This window comes from Euleptes europaea, chromosome 4 (assembly GCF_029931775.1).
Source record: "Euleptes europaea isolate rEulEur1 chromosome 4, rEulEur1.hap1, whole genome shotgun sequence".
NCBI lineage: Eukaryota > Metazoa > Chordata > Lepidosauria > Squamata > Sphaerodactylidae > Euleptes > Euleptes europaea.
In genome coordinates, this window is record NC_079315.1 from 85704627 (window position 1) to 85721412 (window position 16786).

The window sequence follows — 16786 nt, forward strand, 5'->3', positions numbered from 1 at the left end:
TCAGAAGCTCATACCTTAAAATCATGGTCTCTATGGTGTTACTGGACTTGGATCTAGCTCTTCTACTGCAAGCCAACATGGCTGCCAGCTCTGGGTTGGGAAATATCTGCAGATTTTGGGGGTGGAGCTTGAGGAAGGTGGGGTTTGAGGAGGGGAGGGACTACAGTGGGTAAAATGCAATACAGTCCACCTTCCAAAGCAGCCATTTTCTCCAGGTAAACTGATCTCTGTCGCCTGGAGATCAATTGTAATCCCAGGAGACCTCCACCCACCACCTAGACGTTGGCAACTCTATCTCTGAAAAGACCTAGAGACACACCTGCAACTCTGACAAACAAGAAGACCAGTGTCATGACCAATAAGAAGAGCTCCAACTGGCATGTTTAGGGATGCTAGCCTCCAGGTGTGACCTAGGGGTCCCTTGGAATTACAGTTTAACTTTAGACTATAGAGATCAGTTCTCTATAGTCTAAAGATAGTCTGAAGAAAATGGATGCTTTGGAGAGTGGACTCTTTGGCATTGAAGTCCCTGTCCTCCCCAGGCTTCATCCCCAAATCTTCAGGCGTTTCCCAAACTGGATCTGGCAACCCAACACACACACCCCATCTCCCGCTGGTGACCAGGGGAACCTGGCAACCCTAGGCATATTGTTTTGGGATACCAGAAATATGTTTTGGGAAACTGACATTTAGTCCCCAGGGTGCCAAAGTAAACAGTAAATGAGGGAAACCACACCTTTCTCCATCTTCTGGGGACAGGGACTGGGTTGCCAACCTCCAGGTACTAGCTGGTGATCGCCTGCTATTACAACTGATCTCCAGCTAACAGAGATCAGTTCACCTGAAGAAAATGGCCGCTTTGGCAATTGGACTCTATAACATTGAAGTTCCTCCCTGCCCTCCTCAGGTTCCGCCCCCAACTTGGTGGACAGTCTGCTGTTGACTTCATTGGGGGTAAGTTCTTAAGACAGAAGAGAAATGTTCCAGAATACTCTATGTTTGTCTTTAAAACCCATATCCATTAAGAATGAATTGTTTTTGGCAACCCTAATGTTTTAATTTTACTACAGGCTAAGAAGAATTTTACTACAGGCCCATTAGAAGTTCTTTTTAAAATTATGGTTAAATAGTTCCTCTCTCACTGAAGAGAAATGTCGGTATTTGGTGCACAAAAGCCTTCCTTAAAATACAAAAAATCTGGACAGCAGAAGTATACATTTGTGTCCTTATGAAATTACTTTAACCATGTTTACAAAAGCCTTACTTTTTTTTTTTTTTTTGAAGGAATCTGAGCATGCAGACAACTAGGAAGAAATGCTAATTAAGCAATGCCAAAAATAGTGGTAGGGGTGATTTTGCACCCCTCTTCCTCTGACAACTGGAGGCAACAGGCACTGGGGGGGGGGGGAGGAGAAAAATCTGCCTTGCACAGTCCGGCCAATGAGAGGGCTGAGAACAGAAGGCTAGTGAACACTGTTTCTCATTATTTCGTGCACTTTTTGCTGAGGCACCCACCATCCACTAATGGCTGCACGGTCCCAGAGAGCTGGTGGCAGTTAATCCCTTGGTGCTGTGCATAGCGTTGCCAACCTCCAGGAGGGACCTGGAGACCTCCCGCTATTACAACCGATCTCCAGACAATAGAGATCAGTTCCCCTGGAGGAAGAGGCTGATTTAAAGTGTGGACATTGTACCCTGCTGAGGTCCCTCCCCAAAGCCCAACCTCTGCAAGCTCCACCCCCAAATCTCCATGTATTTCCCCACCCAGAGCTGGCAACCCTAGCCGTGTATCAACATGTGAACCTTTACACTGCACAGTGCGTGTGGGGGGGGATGGGGTTGACAGACAACGTCTCTCTACACAAGCTTGGTACAGGCAAGAAAAGGCAGGCATGGCCTGTGGCAATGTCGAGCTTGGAGCCAGGGTGCTTTGCCCAAATGCCAGCAAACCCAATGGGCAGCCTCTTAGGGAGGCCACACAATGGAGGGCATGACTTTAATGTGCAGTTCATATTGTAATTAATAAACCATAGTTTAACCCATACATTTTGTCCCATGTACATTCTGCGGTACGGGGGAGGGAGGGGTGGTGGCAAATGTTTGAGGTGAAGGAGAACTAAGAAACTAGGAAGGGATTGTGATAGGGAAGTGCTGTCAGGAGCCACCATTTTTATGTAAATTTGAAATCAACTGATATAGGAGATGAGGGGAGGGCTGTCAAGTCGCAGCCAGCTTATGGCAACCCTGTGGGGGCTTTAAGGCAAGAAACATTTAGAGTTTTTTTACCATTGCCTGCCTCTGTGTCACGACCCTGGACTTCCTTGGACCCTGGACTCTCCCATCCCAATACTAACCAGGGCCAACCCTGTTTAGCTTCCGAGATGTGACAAGATCGAGTTAACCTGGGCTATCAAGGTCAGGACAATATAGGAGATGCTCATGTGTAATGTACAGAGAAGTTTTAGACTCTCATAATATTAGAGGGGTTGGGTTCCAGAACCAAGAGTACTATTAGGAAAATTATTGAAGGAAATTACTAGGAAGCAAACTCATGATCAAAATGAGTGTGGTCTTTCTTGTGAACTTTCAGTGACCAACTGCTTTTGAGCCTGACCACTCCAAGTGTAAAAAGCAATCAGCTGTTCAGGAGTGGAAGAAGCTAAGGCAGGAACTACAGTTAAAAAGCAAACCAAGAGTGTATGAACATCTGGCACATATGGATGTGGGATCATAGCCCTTTCCCCCCCCAAATGACTGGATTCATGGGCCAGCGCTATTTATATCCTAGCTGCTGCAGTTTGAAATCACATTGAGTCAAAGCTGAAACATTACTTCAATATAGTTATATCCTGGGCACCATCCAGAGAATGTTTGGTTTTTACAAAGGCTGCAACAGACATGCCAGCGGAGATCAGCCTTTTGTGTTTTGCTTTTTTCACTTTAAAGCAGATAATTGGGTTTCTCATTTAGATTGCAGCAGCGGTGCTGGGGGGTTAATTGTTTTTCCACCCAGAAGCTGCTATTAGCCTGACAGCAAAAAGGGGTCTGCATGTTTTCTGCTATAGGGCTCAGAGTAGCTTGTTGAACACCTGGAGCTGAATTATATATAGTAAGACCAAAAGTCTATCAAGGTCAATATTGTCTACTCTGACTGGCAGCAGTTCTCCAGGGTTTCAAGTAAAGGTCTTTCACATCACCTACTGCATGGTTCTTTTAACTTCAAAGGAGTGTAACTGGGATGTTCTGCATAACAATAGGTATTCTGCTGTGGAGCCATGGCCCCACTCCTAGAGGGGTCAATTTGGATCAAGACGGTGGCATGGAAAAAGGGTCCAGCCATGTTTAATTCAAAACCAGAGCTGCCAGCAGCTGCTTTAAAGTCAAAGAACAACATTGGGAGATCTAGTCACCGATGTCTGTTTCAGGCCAGAGAGTTCATTGAGAATTTAGCATCCACTTAAGAACTTACCAGTTGGATTTAGGGGCACCTACATTCCCTTGAATTGTACCTGATGTTTTACAATATTAACTCTAATCTTGAAATTTAACCTTATTGAATTTTTTTTTCACATGGCACTTTCCCAAAAGGAGAATCATGTTTTATTTTTCCTCCTCTAGAAAAAATAATAATTTATTTCCAAATGTTCATACATTGCTCAGAAGAAAATTGTGACTCACAAGCAGCTTGAGGTTCAGCCACAAAAAGGCTGTCAGCTTTGTTAATGACAATGTTTGTTTTTATAATTGAGACAGATGCCTTCTTTTGGCAAAGAACTGTTGCTTTACTGGATGTGAAGATGCCAGCATTTAGTTGGCATCTGAGATGTCTAATTCACTCTGCCTGGGCCAGAATCCCTCTTCATTCCTAGATCTATTGGCACTGACACAAAAGCAGATCTTTACATCAGTGGCTCTGGAACTGAACTCATCTCTGAGAAAGGGTGGTAGACATGTGAAGTAAATGTGGTGTAAAAGTACAAAGGTTGAGTAAATGCTCCAGTTTCAAGGCAAGGAGCAAAGGGACACAGTAAAAGGATGACATCATTACATTTTACTGAACCAACATCTGTTCCACAGACTTCAAGCACCGCTGCTATCTAGTGTCTTAAGTAGATTTTGCCTTTCATAGAGTCGAACAGTATATTTTCTACTCCGCACTCCAATTAACAGGCTCTAAAGTGACTAATTATAAAATGGTGTTTTATTTTCTATTCTAGATGTATTCTGCAAAACAAGGTTAGATGCTTGTTTCAGTAGCTGCCGATGAGAAGGGACTGTAAAGATTTAACAACAGTGACAATCAAACGAAACTACTACAGCTTGTTAAATTCTCTTTCACAAATGTAAAAAGCTGCATAAAGAGCCACCCTTGACTTTGGTCAGCATTAGATAAAGTTGCTGCTCACCAAAAACTATTTGTTGATCACAGACACTACTGTTCCATAGAAAGCTGGAACGCAGAACCTAACTGGCCATGGCCTTTCTATGCGTACACTAACATGTAATTCAGAAGTGTCATGTCCCTCTGGCAAAGGCTTTTTTTCTCCAGGGAAACTGATCTCTGTTGGTTGGAGATCAGTTGTAATAGCAGGAGATCTCTGTTACTACCTGGAGGTTGGCAGCCCTAAGCATGCCATGCTCCTTCCTTCCTTCGCAGCTCTCACTTTGAGACTCCTTAAAGGTAGAGAAAAAGCAAGGTATAAAAACCAACTCTCCTCCTTGCCCACCTTTTCCCCACCACCTCTCTTCCCCTCACCTCACAGCAAAATTTTCAGTTTCCTCCACTTCCTTCTTTCCAAAAGGCTGAAGGCAGAAGGAAATTAAGCACAAGTGGTTTGTTGATTATCAAGTTTATTATTGTTCGGAAGACCGCACTTAAATTTGCATTGTGTTGATCGTTTGCATTGTCTCCCTCTCCTTCCTGAAGTAAAGGGAGGGCTTCACCAGACGACATACTTTTCAGATGTACAATTTCAGGTAACTCGGAAAATGCTGTGTCCATGTGGATGGATGAGACATTGACACCAAGTCTGGAGTTCCTAGTGAGGAGCACGAGTTAGGGACGACATGGAGGAATGAAAAGGGCAGGCAATATAAAAAAGCATGAAAGCAGAGAGCCAGGCCACTGTTAAAGGCACCTCCCAGTTGTAGCTTGCCCTATTTCTCGGCAAGCCATGCACCCTACCCAAAAACTAGCAGGAACGATAACAAGATTGTTGCTTGGAGCTCCACACAGTAAGCCAGGCCTCAGTGGGGCATTGAACCATCAGTCTCTTCCCTTTAAGGAACAGCAATAGAGCCCTTGGCAGTTGATAAAAAATTGTTTCCTAGAGGTGAGCACAACAGAATAGAGAGGAAACGTCTACATTTCAGTCCTCTTCATTTTCAAATATCTGTGTACGGTTAATATTATTTCAAAAGATTGTTTCGATGGAATTCCTTTGCTAGGAGTGCAAAAGCCTCAGCTATGAGCTGTTTTATTAAATTCCTGTAAGAAAGTGACTCCGGCAAATTAGAAAGGATGTATAGCTTTTTAAAAATTGAAAGAATTTTGCATTCTTAGAATAAACATCGTATAAACTTACGTTTAAAACAGTAGGCGTCAAATCGGCTGTCAGGGTACGGAAACCCTGTTTGGTTCTCGTAGCGAAAGAGGGTTCTCACGCCAAGTAAGCCTCCTCCACACTGGATTCTTGCCACAGAAGCTGGGTAGCGCACGCTGCCGTCCGCCAACCAGCCGTAGTCACATTGATCAAAGCCATTCCTCCAGGCAGCATGCAAGTCCCCAACAGAAGCGAGAACTGCATCCTTTGCTTCACACTGCCTTTTAGCTTCTTCAAAAGTTAGCTTTTGGGGAGCAGTTACATGGAAGACATCACCTAGAGAAACAGAAACATAACACACCTTTTACAAAAGAACCAAAAGTGTGGCAAGAACCAAAGTGTATGGCTACATCACATTTCTAAAGGGATTTAAATGGAAAATATAGCTTCTAGCACATCTATAACTGAAACAAGAGAAAGAAGAGGAAGAAGAGGGAGAGAAAGAAGATGAGGGAGAGGGAAAGGAAGAGGAGGAAGAGTTGGTTTTTATGTGCCAACTTTCTCTACCACTTAAGGAAGAATCAAACTGGCTTACAATCACCTTCCATTCCCCTCCCAACAACAGACACCCTGTGAGGTAGGTGGGGCTCTCTAAGAGAGCTCTGACTAGCCCAAGGCCACCCAGCCGGCTTCATGTGGAGGAGTGGGGAAACAAATCCAGTTCTCCAGATCAGAGTCCACAGCTCCAAACCACTACACCACGCTGGCTCTCAAGGATTTACCATGAGACAGATTTGTTAGTAAGATCTTTCTGCCCGTCCCCCAATATGCCCTTATCCATGACATATGCTCTGACGACTCTGTCATCCTCACTCTCCTGAAGGTGCCCTGTCTTCCTGGCTGTCTAAGATGCAGGAATTTAATTGATTTATTTAAAATATTTATATCCCACTTCAGACTCAAGGCAGCTAACAATGAAATGTTGCAAGGACACAATGACAACATATCTGTATCATTAGCAAAACACGGCCAAATCTGCCAAACCATTCTCCTCCGAATGCCTTCTGAAATAGCACTATTTTACATGCCTTCCTGAATGCAGGAGGTGAAGGTGCCCTCTGGACTCACTCTGGTAAGCTATGTAAGCTATCCTGGGAGACTGGACCCCTCCATGAAAAAAATCTGCAACCTAACTGTTGCCACATGGACAATCATAAAAGAGGATATCACAAGGAGAAGGTTGTCAGAAGAACATAGTGGGCACATGGGGTTATAACAGGAGATATATACTAGGGTTATATCAGGATGTCCCTCTTTGCAGAAGCATGTGGTGACACTCCCCCCCCTGCACATTCCTCCACAAAATCCACTTGTTTGTGAAGTCTTTGGTTTAAGTCCTTAATCATCATGCCCAGTTGTAATCCCAACTGTAACCGAGCCTAGGTTCTATAGCCTCTTTGGAGATCCAGCTATTGTTCCCCGGTCTTCACATGCCTCTGTTGTTTCTCCCACTATCAAATGTTATATTTTAAGACCATTGGGCCAGGGACCTGTCTGTAAAACACCAATAATGCTGTCAGCATTGCATCAACTATTCATAGGGTTGCCAACCTCCAGTTACTAGCTGGAAATCTCCTGCTATTACAACTGCTCTCCAGCCCATAGATGTCAGTTCACCTGGAGAAAATGACTGCTTTGGCAATTGGACTCTTATGGCATTCAAGTCTCTCCTCTCTCCAAACCCCGCTGTCCTTAGGCTCCACCCCCCAGAAATCTCCAGGTATTTCCCAACCTGCAGCTGGCAACCCTAACCATTCATAGCACTGTAATAGTAAATTCAGCAATAAAAATATTCCCCCTTTTGTTAGCCTTCCCTTCTGGAACAAGCAGACTGTAACGTGCAGAGATCCCTGATTCCCCTTCTAGTCTATTTTATTACATCTGCCTGTAAAAGAAGGGAGCCAAGTACAGAGATTGACGCAACTAGAAGATGTGCAGAGGTGCAGGTGCAGTACCTTAAGATTTAACCACTCAGCTAAGCGATTAGATCTGTCTTGTTACAAACACTAATACCGGCAGATTCATCTCTCCATTCAGAACCCGCTGGTAACAAAGCATGGACTGTCTCCAGGCTGCCCTTGTATTCCAGGTAAAGTAAAGGTAAAGGTCCCCTGTGCAAGCACCGGGTCATTCTTGACCCATGGGGTGATGTCACATCCCGACATTTTCTAGGCAGACTTTGTTTACGGGGTGATTTGCCAGTGCCTTCCCCAGTCATCTTCTCTTTACCCCCAGAAAGCTGGGCACTCATTTGACCAACCTCAGAAGGATGGAAGGCTGAGTCAACCTTGAGCCGGCCACCTGAACCCGACTTCCGTCAGGATCGAACTCTCAGGTCGTGAGCAAAGCTTTGGACTGCAGTACTGCAGCTTACCACTCTGCACCACGGGGCTCCTTTGTATTCCAGACTCATTATATTTTCCACTTCTTTACAACATCCTCCTATCTTCCCTGCATCAGAGGAAGACAGACAGGAAAAGCAACCGGCTATCATTGAAAGAAACAGAACTTAAAACAATCTTAGTAGCTGTGGGGACTTGGGGATTCCAGATACCAGGAATGGGACAACATCCTCATTGTGTTTCCAAACGGTGCCATATAATTGTTTGGGTGAACCTCTCCACCCCTAATAGTGGGTCACTGGATATCAGTGGCATGGATTTTACAGGGTGACCGTTACATAGTGTTTCTACATCCTGGATCACTGCAATATGCAAGTCCTTCTTCAGCACAACCCATATTGCTAGGACAAGATAATTGCAAGTACAAAAAGGACAGCTATGCCCCATTTCAATAGCAGAATGCTGTTTTCAAAGGGAATCATGGAAGAGATTGGGGGCTAGCTTAAACTTCTGTACCATGAAGCCCCAATTTTGAGCTTTCTTCCTATAAGGTGATACGTGGGTACTGGTTATTACCTCCTTTCACAAGGCATCTCGGATTAGAGTTAGAACCAGATCATTTTCAGTGGCTCTGATAAAAGGGCACTATTTAATTATATGAAACTTGTCCAGAGGAGGGCAACAAAGATGGTGAGGGGTCTGGAGACCAAGTCCTATGAGGAAAGGTTCAAATTGCTGGGTATGTTTAGCCTAAAGAGGAGAAGACTGAGAGGTGATACGATAACTATCTTCAAGTACTTGAAGGGCTGTCATATAGAGGAGGGTGCCGAGTTGTTTTCTGTTGCCCCAGAAGGTCGGACCAGAACTAATGGGTTGAAATTAAATCAAAAGAGTTTCCATCTAGACATTAGGAAGAATTTCCTAACAGTTAGAGCAGTTCCTCAGTGGAACAGGCTTCCTCAGGAAGTGGTAAGCGCTCCTTCCCTGGAGGTTTTTAAGAAGAAGTTAGATGGCCGTCTGTCAGTAGTGCTGATTCTATGACCTTAAGCAGTTCATGAGAGGGCCATCTTCTGGGCATGGTGTAGGGGGTGTGAGGGGGAGGTAGTTGTGCATTCCCTGCATTGTGCAGGGGGTTGGACTAAATGACCCTGGTGGTCCCTTCAAACTCGATGATTCTATGATTCTATGACTAAATTCCAGTGTAGCCTTCCAGATAAACAAGAAAACGCCAAGAAAATCACCACCATATTTTCATTGCCACACCATCAACGATTACTTTAAAAATTCATGCAATTACAAGACCAAAAAGTTTAATTAGGTTAATGTTGACATTCAAACTAAGCAATTACATCCCCAAATGTCTAGTTTAAGAAACAACCAGTAAGCCAATAAACAGAACAAACAAATTCCCGTAATGCTCCTTCTCACAAACAGGCAATGTGCCTACAAACAAACCATCTGCTTTGCAAAGAAACTACAAATCCATGTGTCAATTGGAATCTGATCTGCATCGTAAGAGCTGAAACAAGCATTGAAATATGTTATAACAAGGATTACCAAAGAAAAACAGACAAGGGTTGTTTGACTTTGAAAAAGTGTTCCAACAATTCTACAGAACTACAGATGTTGGTCCTGTTTTTTCCAAAAAGTGCATAGGAAAATATATTCTGAGACAATTTAGCAGGTAATTTAAATGTTTTGATCTCAGTTTGGCTAGCAATGGAACACATGTCTAGTTCTGGAGCTGTTTTGCTTTTTACAAACTAGTTTATTAGTTATTGTTAAAGAGAACAAACCAAACTAGAGACAATTGGATATGTTCAGAGCTGTAATCATAAACATAGCTATTTGGAAGTAAATCCCAATGAAATCAATGAGTCCTATTTCTAAGTTTCAGATGAGGGTGTAAGTTCTGCTAAGACTTACTACAAAATAGGTGCTTTTAGGCTGCAACCCTAGGAACACTTTCCTGGGAGAACACAATACAATGGCACTTACTTCTGAGGAGACCAGCGTAGACTTGCTTCCTAAACGTACGTGTGTGTGTGTGTGTAAAGTGGCGTCAAGTTGCAGCCAACTCATGGCGACCCCTTTTGGGGTTTTCAAGGCAAGAGACTAACAGAGGTGGTTTGCCAGTGCCTTCCTCTGCACAGCAACCCTGGTATTCCTTGGTGGTCTCCCATCCAAATACTAACCAGGGCTGACCCTGCTTAGCTTCTGAGATCTGACGAGATCAGGCTAGCCTGGGCCATCCAGGTCAGGGACGTGTACCAGTGGTATTTAGGAGAGTCGAACTCAGGGGTGTCAAACATACGGCCCGCAGGCTGGATCCGGCCCCTTGAGAGCTCTTATCCAGCCCACGAGCCAGCCGAGGAAGCTAGCACCCCAGTCCAGATCTGGGCTGGCAAGGCATGGCCCAACCAAGTGACATTTATGCCTTCACTGACTTCCGGCTTTCAGTGTGATACTGCAAGACACTCGATGCTTTACTCCGTATCTGGAGCTTTTATCTTTCTTTCAGCTTTTATTTAGGGCTTATTTTATTTGGTTCTTTAATCTCCCTTTGCCTTTTTTAAAGTCTACTCAAGCTCTTATCTTGTTTTTTTAGTTTAATTGGCACTGTCGTTCTTTTCTTTCTCACCTTCCCCTCTGCCTCCCTTGCTTAATTGTAAGGGTTTTAGGTTGGAGTGCAAGTAGTGTGTTTATTTTATCTATTTATATGTTATCTAGTTTACATATTTTATTTTACCTAATTTTAGATATTATTATCATTTCATGTTTCTTATTTTAAGCATTTTATCATGGAGGTTGATATGCAGCGGTGCAAGAAAAGGGGAGTTTTGGAAGGGGGAGAAGCAAGGTGGGGAGCTGTGGAAGGGCTTTTGTCTCTATTTGAGCTCTGCTACATTCCAAAGTGTTTCTTTTTAATATTTGAAGGATGCTCTCCTGCCTTTCCTTTTCTCCCTCTCATTCTGCTTTGAGGATCTGGCCCCTTGAAAGCTCTTATCCAGCCCACAAACCAGCTGAGGAAGCTGCCCCCCCCCCCAGTCCAGATCTGGGCTGGTGAGCCTGCTGAGGCAGCCACCTCCCAACCCAGAGAAAATCCGTCTGGCAAGCTTGTGAGTGACGTAGCCTTAAACATTAATGTGATGAAAAAATATTGGGAGGGGGGAATCAAGAGTTAAAGTGATCTGTAATGTTTTGATAGCTGGAATCCACATGGAGGAGTAACTCAGCAAAATGATCAAGGCGGACACCCGGGCCAGGAGCGAGTGAAAAGGGAGCTTAGCTCTGGCCATGTCCTTCAATAACAGGGGAGGCATGGAAACCATGACAATGTTTGGATTACAGACAGCAATGCCATTTGTATTAGTTTTGGCCCCTGTTTAGGTCAATTGCCTCTACTCAAAAGTCAAAGCACTCTAAGAATCTCCAGATTTTCCTGGGGTGTGTGTGCACACGTTTGCCTTGCTTAGTTTAAAAGGCACCTAAGCTTCTTTTTATTGCTGTTAAATGCAGCAAGATAGACTTGGCAGTCATTGAAACAGAAAATTGATTCCCCTCTTCCACGTGCCAAAAAAACTTCTACCCGGGGAGATTACCAACTAGTTGTTTTCACAGAACATTCCTCTGATGTTTTAGTCATGTATTTGTTGCAGGTGGGAAAAGATTCTAGCAGAACTGGTTATCAGAAGTAATATCTGTGTGTCCTTGCCCTAAGCCACTTCCCTGCACTAAAATATTGCCACAAGTCAGGAACAGATTGGGGTACATCTGACATATGTCAAATGCATGAAGATGTTAAGGAAGGAATGTAAGGACAAGGTTACAACAGTTATGATTAAGTGTTTCCCCCACATCAGCTATACTGATTCAATATACCCAATGCCCTGACCTGGATGGCCCAGGCTAGCCTGATCTCATCAGATCTCAGAAGCTAAGCAGGTTTGGCCCTGGTTAGTACTTGGATGGGAGAACACCAAGGAATACCAAGCTTGCTATGCAGAGGAAGGCAATGGCAAACTACCTCTGTTAGTCTCTTGTCTTGAAAAACCTACATGGTTGCCGTAAGTCAGCTGTGATTTGACGGCGAGCACATGTGCGCACACACACACACACTGTATTCGATTGTTCTTACTCTCAGGAAGGTGTTTTTAGGATTAGCTTGAATGGCCATTAGCAATGACAACCACTCGGAACTTCCGCATTTGGATTATCAAATGCTGAGAACAGGCAGGGGAGAGATTGCTCTGGCTATATACTCTACTCTGCTGTGATGCCACAGAAACATCTGGTTGGCCAGCCACTATTAGAGATAAAAGGCTGCGCTGCTCTCTCTGGTCCAGGCAGTTCTCTTGCTTTTTGTTTTCTTTTTTTCCATTCCCAACTTCAAAGTAAATTTAGTAACTTTCATTTTCATGGCCTAAACCTTTGTACAACATAATCTGCATGACTGGAAATGGTACAGAAAATGTATGATAGTTGATACGGAATGAAAAAAAGCCGTTATAACCCCAAATAACTGAAATATCTATTCTAGTGGCATCTATTCTATGTTGCCACCTTATTTCTCAGCAAAGGAACTAGAAATGCAAAGGAACAATCAAGCCCAATGATTAAGGCATTTTCTAGCTTTTCACACATCAGTTTGCTTCTCAACCACTTACAGCATTTCCAATAACATACTCAAACAAGCAAAAAGGAGTATTAAAACAGTAATAATAAAACTAACAGCAAAAAATTACAAGATATCTGGAGATTTTGGGGGTGGAGCCTGAGGGTGAGGTTTGGAGAGGGGAGAGAATTCAATGCCAAGAGAGTCCAATTGCCAAAGTGGCTATTCTTGCCAGGGCAACTGACCCCTGTCACCTGGAGATCAGTTGTATTAGTGGGAGATCTCCAGCCACCACCTGGAGGTTGGCAACCCTATTCATGTTCTTTTAGAATGTAATTATGGCTACAAGTACTGAGTGTAAAGCTGTATGGCCCTCATGTGCAGATAAAGCTCTCATGAGTCAGTTATCTCCCCTCCTGGGCCACCCCCGCTCAGCTCTGAATTCCAAGGTAGATCCTTCTAGTCTATAGAAGCTCACTCTTTCCCAGACCCACAGGAAAGGATGCACTTGAGCTGCATGTAGAGGCCTAGGAATGAATGGGAGTGTGGATGTTTGTAGGGGAGGCCCAAAGAGTCTACCATAAATGAATGTCTTGGCTATAATTCTGCAAGTGTGGCGGCGCAGCAGAAACCCAAAAGGGAAAGGGTTGTTCTACTGACCCAGTGCAGCTAGCCCTGCATGACCCTCTGAACATTCAGACCAGCAAGGACTATGCCAGTCTTGAATGAAATTCTTAGTCCCCCTTGAAGTTAATGGAAGTACACCAAAGTAAGCAGGTTAATGATTGGCACCTCAGATCCTGGCCATAAACATGTTTACTCAGACTACAAGACCATTGCTGCCAAAATCAAACTTCTTATGTCAACTTGCATCCGAACATTCTCCAAAACTGAAGTCTGCAGGAATTATTGTTCTTATACGCTTACTGTTAGGAAATTTGAAATTTGTAGTCCTGAGTAAAATGGTTTGCTCTTACTTTACCATGTGTTCTGAATGCACACTTACTAGTCTTTCTGAAATTTGGAAAATATGCAAGAAGCATCTGGATTTATACTGCTTTTTTAGAATAAAAGTCACAAAGGTGCATCATGGGAAACTACACATCACAATTTTCCATTACCTCCCCATAAAGAAAACTTTCGTACCACTCCCTGATTGCATATTAGATTTACATGGTTTAACAGGACCTGAGGTGGTAAAAGAGGTCACATTCTTTGTTTTTGGATCTGCACCATCAGGGAGAGATGGAAAACAGACTTAAGAGTGAAGTTTCCAGTTTCCATTTGTACCAGCCAAATATTAATGGCATACTTATTAGGGGAGTCAAACAAATAAACATTCCTTGCTTGTTTGGTTACAAATACTTGAAAAGATCCACTTGGGTATTATTTTATGTTTAATGTCTTTAAACAGACTTGTTGAAGATACCTTTGACATTTATCTTTTGTGATTTCATTAATTAATTGCATTAAATAAACATTAAAAACATCGTATGGACATAATATTTGAATAACAAAACCTGGCTATCTGCCTGAAGCTAAATAGGCAATTCCCAAAAAGCCGAATAGATAGATATTCGGCTTTTTCAGGGTTCGGCTGTTCGCTCAGATGCACAGCTCTGTGCCTTCTCCCATTTTTCTATCTTTGACTGGTTTTGTTAGGAACCCATAGTTGGGGCCCTTTTGAGGTAGGGGTTGTGTTATCAGAGCCAACTTGGTCTGACTAACCTTCCAGGTACATCACCCAATAGAAGAATAGTCTGCATAGCAGAAGAATCATTTAAAAGACAGGGCTCACCCACTCCCAACTGAAGGGATATATCCTCCAACTAAAAGCACCAGCTTTAACTGCTGCTGACCAGGCTTCTGAAGAAGACTCCCTCACCCACGCGGATGAACAATCTCCTTCAAAAGAGCCACCTTAGTCGAGACTTTGGCTGTCTCCGATATTACCACCCCCTCCTGAAAACCTGCTATCAAACTGAAGGTTGCCCTGAGTAATGGCTTCATTTACTCGCACCACGACCTCTCTTGTAATCAGATTTTTTATTATTATATTAAAGGACACAGGAGGTAATTTGCTATCAAATGAAATGTTTTCTGTGCCTTATTTTTCTTGCATTTAAGCAATTTTCCTAAGTTTGGAAAGTGACCCATATATGAACAGAGCCCCCACACTCTGAGATGCCAGCCAGCTTATCAGCTCTTTCTGCCAGTACTTGGCAACGCTGACCATCTGAACCTGATAGCTGATTGACAGTTTGGCTCTCACAAAAGCCTGGAGGATGGGGGTGACCGCTTTGCGGGCCCATAAAATTGGGCCTCCTGTCCCAAACTTCCCCAAACTTCGGTGTCTGTCTAAGGAGAGTCCCACTACAGGAGGCAAAGCCACACTGCAAATTTGGTGACTCTACCTTGAAAAAGCACCCCCCCCCCCGAGCCTTGAAAATAAATTCCATAGACTATAATGGACCCAATTTTTGTGGGAGGAAACCTGGAAATAAAGCTGAATACCCATTTACTGGTATGGATATTCTGCTTGCTTCAGGTTTCCCCCCAAAAAACAGGGCCAATAAACCTGAACCTGAAATTTACCGGAATTTATTTTTCCACACCCCTAATTACACCTCTTCAGAACGCAGCTCAGCACAGTCAGTTTTGACAGCACCAGTCATGGGGTGCAAGGGGCACAGCTAGAGATGGGAAGGCCTGGAAAAAATCCGGAAAAATTGGGGGGGGGAACAGTTTTTTCCCCGTTTCCCCCCCTTTTTTCCCCAAAGGTGGTTTCTTCGGGGGGAAACAGCTTTGGAAAAAAATGGGGGAAAATGGGGGGAAATCTGTTTTCCCCCCAATTTTTCTGTTTTTTTCCAAGCCTTCCCATTTCTAGGCACAGCCTACCCTAACAGCCACTACAAAAGCTGTCCACATTCATCAGGTGTGAACGTAAGTTACCTATGGGAATGGTTCCATGCGTGGGGATTTGAGCACCAGCACAAAGGAAGAAAGGGGTGATTTTCTATAAATCATCTAAAGAGGGCTATGGCTAGCCTTCTGGCTCTTGCTTTATGTCAGTTCATGTTTCCCTTAACTCTTTTCCTCCTGTGTTAGGAGATCTGTGCAGTGGTAACTGGCGGTCCATCAAAATGAATGCCCAATTTTTCAAGCCCATCCAAGTACAGAACATGGCTAAATGGCCTGAGCTACATCCTCTACACCACTGGTTCCCAGCCAGGGGTCCATGGACCTCCAGGGGTCCGTGAGAACTAAATTAAGGTCCGCGAAACAAAGTTATAAACCCATAATAAATTAATATTTTCAATTAAAAGTTTTCTATTATAAAAATATATATTAAAATATTATTCTAAGTTTAATGTTTAACTAACAGTTATGATTAAAGTTTATTTTCAAATTCTCAGAATTTTTATTTTGAACCTTGGGGTCCCTGCACCGAACAAAAAAGTTCTAGTGGTCCCTGGCCAAAAAAAGGTTGGGAACCACTGCTCTAGACTATTAAACTATTGTTTCTTGAGAAACAAATGACATCAAGGTTGGTTACTAATCATTCTCTACTTGTTATAGGACTATCTTAATTATTTTGCTTTGATATTAATACTGCTATTTATTTTATCTGCTCCTTTGATTAGGTCTAGTATCCCTGGAAGTTACTAACATTCTTCATTCCTTAATAAACTAAAAAAAATGAGGGGCAGATATAACTGTATTCTTTCCCAATAAGTAAACCCAGTTCTCTACACCCCTACACAAACCACAGATCATTTCTAGTGGTAAGAACCAGAGGGATGTGGTGGTTAGGGTACTGTCCTAGTATCAGAGAGACTCAGGTTAGGGTACTGTCCTAGTATCAGAGAGACTCGGGTTCACATCCCCACCTTGGCAAGTCACATTCCCCCAGTTTAACTTACCACACAATACTGCTGCAAGGATAAAATTGGGAAAAGGAGAATAATGTACCCTGAGCTTCTTGGAGGTAGAATGGGAGAAAAAAGGTACTAGGAAGATAGATAAACTGAACAGTTCTATTTTCCAAGATGAAAAGAATATGAATCATTATTCTGGAACCATCCTCACATGAAGACTCTTTGTAGCAGTTCTAACGGTAAGAAGAGTTTAACACTGGATAAGCTTAAGGAAAATAATGCTGTTATTTCTTCTATTTAACAAGGCAGACAATAAACTCAAATCAAGTACTTTAAGTACGTACATTA

The 16786-nt window shown here is 43.2% G+C and overlaps 1 protein-coding gene across 1 annotated transcript in view; it reads right to left on the reverse strand.

Moving 5' to 3' along the window:
* VCAN (versican) overlaps positions 1–16786 on the reverse strand; it is a 166061-nt gene that overhangs the window by 88430 nt on the left and 60845 nt on the right. The window contains exon 6 of the mRNA XM_056847925.1: positions 5586–5879. Within this exon, the coding sequence (XP_056703903.1) occupies positions 5586–5879 (294 nt within the window). The remainder of the gene's footprint in view (positions 1–5585; positions 5880–16786) is intronic.